The 3,966-nt window shown below is 41.9% G+C and overlaps 1 protein-coding gene across 1 annotated transcript in view; it reads right to left on the bottom strand.

The window, feature by feature from the left end:
- Positions 1-1,127: 1,127 nt before the first annotated feature.
- LOC119415829 (transmembrane and coiled-coil domain protein 3) overlaps positions 1,128-3,966 on the bottom strand; it is a 21,936-nt gene continuing 19,097 nt past the window's right edge. Inside the window, exon 4 of the mRNA XM_037683001.1 lies at positions 1,128-1,464. Within this exon, the coding sequence (XP_037538929.1) occupies positions 1,159-1,464 (306 nt within the window). The 3' untranslated portion in view covers positions 1,128-1,158. The remainder of the gene's footprint in view (positions 1,465-3,966) is intronic.

The following is a 3,966-nucleotide window of genomic DNA, read 5'->3' as shown; positions in this document are numbered from 1 at the left end:
ACACACACACACACACACTAAAATACTGTACTGTAACATTTTAAATGTTACAGTATTTTAATTTGAATTGTTTATTTAAGGGGGAAGATTGGGAGTAACAGGAGTGTGATTACAGCCTGGCACGCAATTACAAAGTTTACTGAACTTAAACTGAACTTGAACTTCTGTATTCCTACTTCGCGGTTTTTCCACTTATCGCGGGTGGGCGTGGTCCCAAACACCCGCGATACACGAGGGACTGCAGTACTTTGGTACTTGTACAAATCTAGAGATAGTTAATCTGTTAGCACATCAGCATCAGGTTATTATCAGTACGAGGCCTTTGAACCTGCTTACAGTCAGGTGGTAGCTCTGATGGGCTGCAGCAGCGTTCTGCAGGTAAGGAGCATTTAGCTTCGGATTGGTCACTTGCTGACATGCCTACTGGATTGATTGACAGGTCGCGTTGTGGATTCGACGCGTGGTAAATAAACGAGAGCTGAAAAAAAGTCTCATACGACTTTATTCACGTAATATTAAGACTTTATTCAACTTTATTCTCATAATTTTATGGCTTTTAATTTATTTTTCTTAGCGTGGCCCTAAAGCTCCGTCATAAAAACCACTTCATTGAGATGCAGAACTTAGCCATTTGATGCTAAGCTAACTGACTGCTGGTACCAGCTTCATAGGAAGGACAGGGAAAAAAGATCTAACTATGAGAAAGAAGCAACTCTGTATTTCACCCACGTTTCATTAAAAGGACTGTAAGTAGTTTATGAGTGAGACGCGAGAAGCGTTTTGTTTCTGTGCAAGTTTGAGTTGCATCAAAAACCATTTTCTCTGTCTGCAGTGAAAACACTCGTCTCTTCATCCTTCTCGTGACTACCGGTAGTTCTGACCCGTTTGAGACTTCGGATGACTTCATATGGAAAGGTAGCAGAAATTTTCTGTTACATAAATAATGTTTTCAGGTTTTAAAAATATCGTTAGTAAAACACATTCAAGTTCCAGACAAGAAAAAAAAACAAACAAGTAAAATTAAATTTTAGTCCCATCTTTAAAAACTATCACCTAAAAATAGATGGTGATCGCGCCTGATGAAGATTGTACAACCAATCCTCTGAGACAACATGGTTATTACAGGCAGCAGGATTAATGTTAATAGTCTAAAGTGACCTAAGCTGGTACCAACAACCTGTCTATAGCAAACTGTAAACGGTCCCAGTTCTTCCAGAAGACAGTCAAAAAGCACACCCCCAGGATGGTTGCTACCACGTGATACCGGCTCCTCATCAGCGGGGCGGCGAACTTGGCAGCAGTGGAGACACAAACCAGGATGACAGTAATGATGGCCAGCATGATGTTGATGGTCTTCCCCAGTAGGACGCGGGCGTTGGGACTTTCCAGCTGGACCGTCTGCTGCTGGTGCTGCTGATGGATCTCCAGCTTGGACACGCGAGTCTGACACGACTCGAGGGCTTCCTGAAACAGAAGGTTCAAAATGTTTAAGTTGCCACAGAGCGTCTTGTTGTTCCAATTCTCATTTGTGTTAATTTTCCCAACAGCAGGGAAACAGGAAGACGTTCTGGGATTACAGGACGTGGTCTTAACAGTCAAGTCATAAAACTGTTAAACATTAAAGTTTCTCTGTAATTCCCTGTAAAATTTTCATCAGTCAGACTGTATAAACTGCATGTATTAGAAAACTGGATCTGAGACGAGCCTTTTACACAATCTATTGAGTCATAACTCAAAGACTGACTGGTCACCAGCATAACTTGTGTTTTTCTGACCAGACCAAAAACATTTTTTCATTGAAGAACTTGGGGGGGGGGGGGGGGGGAATAGAAACATTACTGAATCATTTGTAAATCACTCACAAGTCTCTAATATTTACAGCAAGAACAACATATTGAAGTATAAACCTTATTTATTTGAAAATATAAGCTCATTATGAACAAAATGTCCCCAAAATGTTTTAAATAAGTTAGAACAGGGCCAACTGAAGCTGCGGAGCATTAAGCAACAAATTAGATTTCCTTGTGACATCTTGGTAATGACTAATTTAATTTTAAAAATAGTTAAAGGTAATAGAAATCTTGAAAGAAGTCACTCTCGTCCTAAATAGGGGAAAGCCACAGGGGTGTGTCCTCAGCCCTCTTCTATATTCCCCATCCACATGACACATATGACATCTCATTCATTCCACTCACACCATCGTCACACCACCATGCGGGGCTCATATCGGACAACACAGAACCAGTCTACAGGGAGGAGGTCCAACACTTGACAGAATGGAGCCACAATAACAACCTGGAACTAAACACGAGTAAGACCAAGGAACTCATTCGGGATTTCAGGAGATCCAAGCGCAGAGAGCACCCTGCCCTTTGTATCAACAAACAGGAGGAAGAGAGGGTGGAGAGCGTTAAGTTCCTCATCTCAGCTGACCTAGGCTGTCACCTTAGATGTTAACAGCCCAGGTAAGGTCAGCCCAGGTGAACATCTTGGCTGTCAACATCTCCTACCAGGTGGAGAAGGACAAACAGAGGCTTTACTTCCTCAAGAAGTGAAGGTAGGCTCACCTTCCTCACCCCCTGCTGGTGAACTTTTACAGAGCCACCGTGGAGTCCATCCTGGCCCGCTGCTGCACAGTACAGTTTACCAGCTGCACTGAGGAGGACAGCAGGGACCTGCAGACGGTGGTGAGGGTAGCTGGTAAAATCCTTGGGACCGCACTACCCTCACTCAGTGACATTTACACTGGACGACCCCATAGGAACACCTCGAAGGACCCTGCTCACCCTGGACACACCCTGTTCTACCTCCTCCCCTCTGGCAAGACATAGCAGACCATAAAATCCAGCACAAACAGACTGAAGCACACCTTCTACTCTATCCTCAGGCTGTGAAAGCATCACCCCGGATCGACCCAGAGCTCGTGCTGAAGTGAAATTACTAAAGACGTGCCACTCACAGATTGTTTTCTATTTATACGTACAGTCCATCTTAACTATGCACTTTTTCGTCTTAACACTGTGCACTGCTGCCATGGAGGATGACGAACTGTGTTTGAATGTTTTTAGTTTGTCTTTAACGAAGCGTTTTGCAGTGAAAATAAAGACTGATTCTATTCTAGAATGTGAGTTAATAATTTGAACAAACAAAAGTGAATTATCTCAAAACTAGTGGCTAAAATTCACTGTATACATGACAGACGACTAAAACCTGAAGTGAATCTTGTTATATCTGAGCTCTCAAGAGTAAGTATTTCAAACCAGACCTGACTGTGCAGGAGCACCAGAGCGTGTGTGAAACCACCGTCAATAAGTACAAACCATGAGTGTGTTCACAAATTCAACTGGAAACGTCACAAAACTACTCGTCCGACAAAACTTTCAGTCATGAACATTAATAAAACCTGTCTGGCCTATTATTTCATTAATATCTACACATCTGATGAACAGAAAAATGTTAGAAACACATCCAGGATCCTAAAAGTGCTTGGTATAACTAAAAAAAAAGTGCATTAAAAATACCTATTTATTTTAAAAACAATAAAAAGTTGGTAGGGATTTGTTTGATGTTGCATGAAGCCCTTTAAGATGAAATGAGGGCAATTGAAAAACGATCCTGTGGAGTGATGAAGCAAATGTGACATTCTGTTGGAAACCCATAGGTGCTGCATTCCTCGGACCAAAGAATGGGGCCAGGCAGCAACCAGAGGGGTCGAAACACGCAGTAATCTGAGAAGGCAGCATTAATGTTAAACAGCTTTCACATACGTTTTTAATAGAGGAGCATTTTTTAGAGCTGTGAACAGTGGAAGTGCTAAACTGGGTGACTTTACAACACATACCTCACTGAAAACATTCAGAGCAATAAAAAACTAAAAGATACATGAAATAAAAGTGGGGGGAAAGCAGCATCTCAGTTGTCAAATACACAGATTCTGTTAACAACGAATACTGTATATATATATAT

This window comes from Nematolebias whitei, chromosome 10 (genome assembly GCF_014905685.2).
Source record: "Nematolebias whitei isolate Nwh7 chromosome 10, NemWhi1, whole genome shotgun sequence".
Lineage (NCBI taxonomy): Eukaryota > Metazoa > Chordata > Actinopteri > Cyprinodontiformes > Rivulidae > Nematolebias > Nematolebias whitei.
The sequence above is the reverse complement of the archived record's forward strand: the minus strand, read 5'-3'. Positions and strand labels throughout refer to the sequence as shown.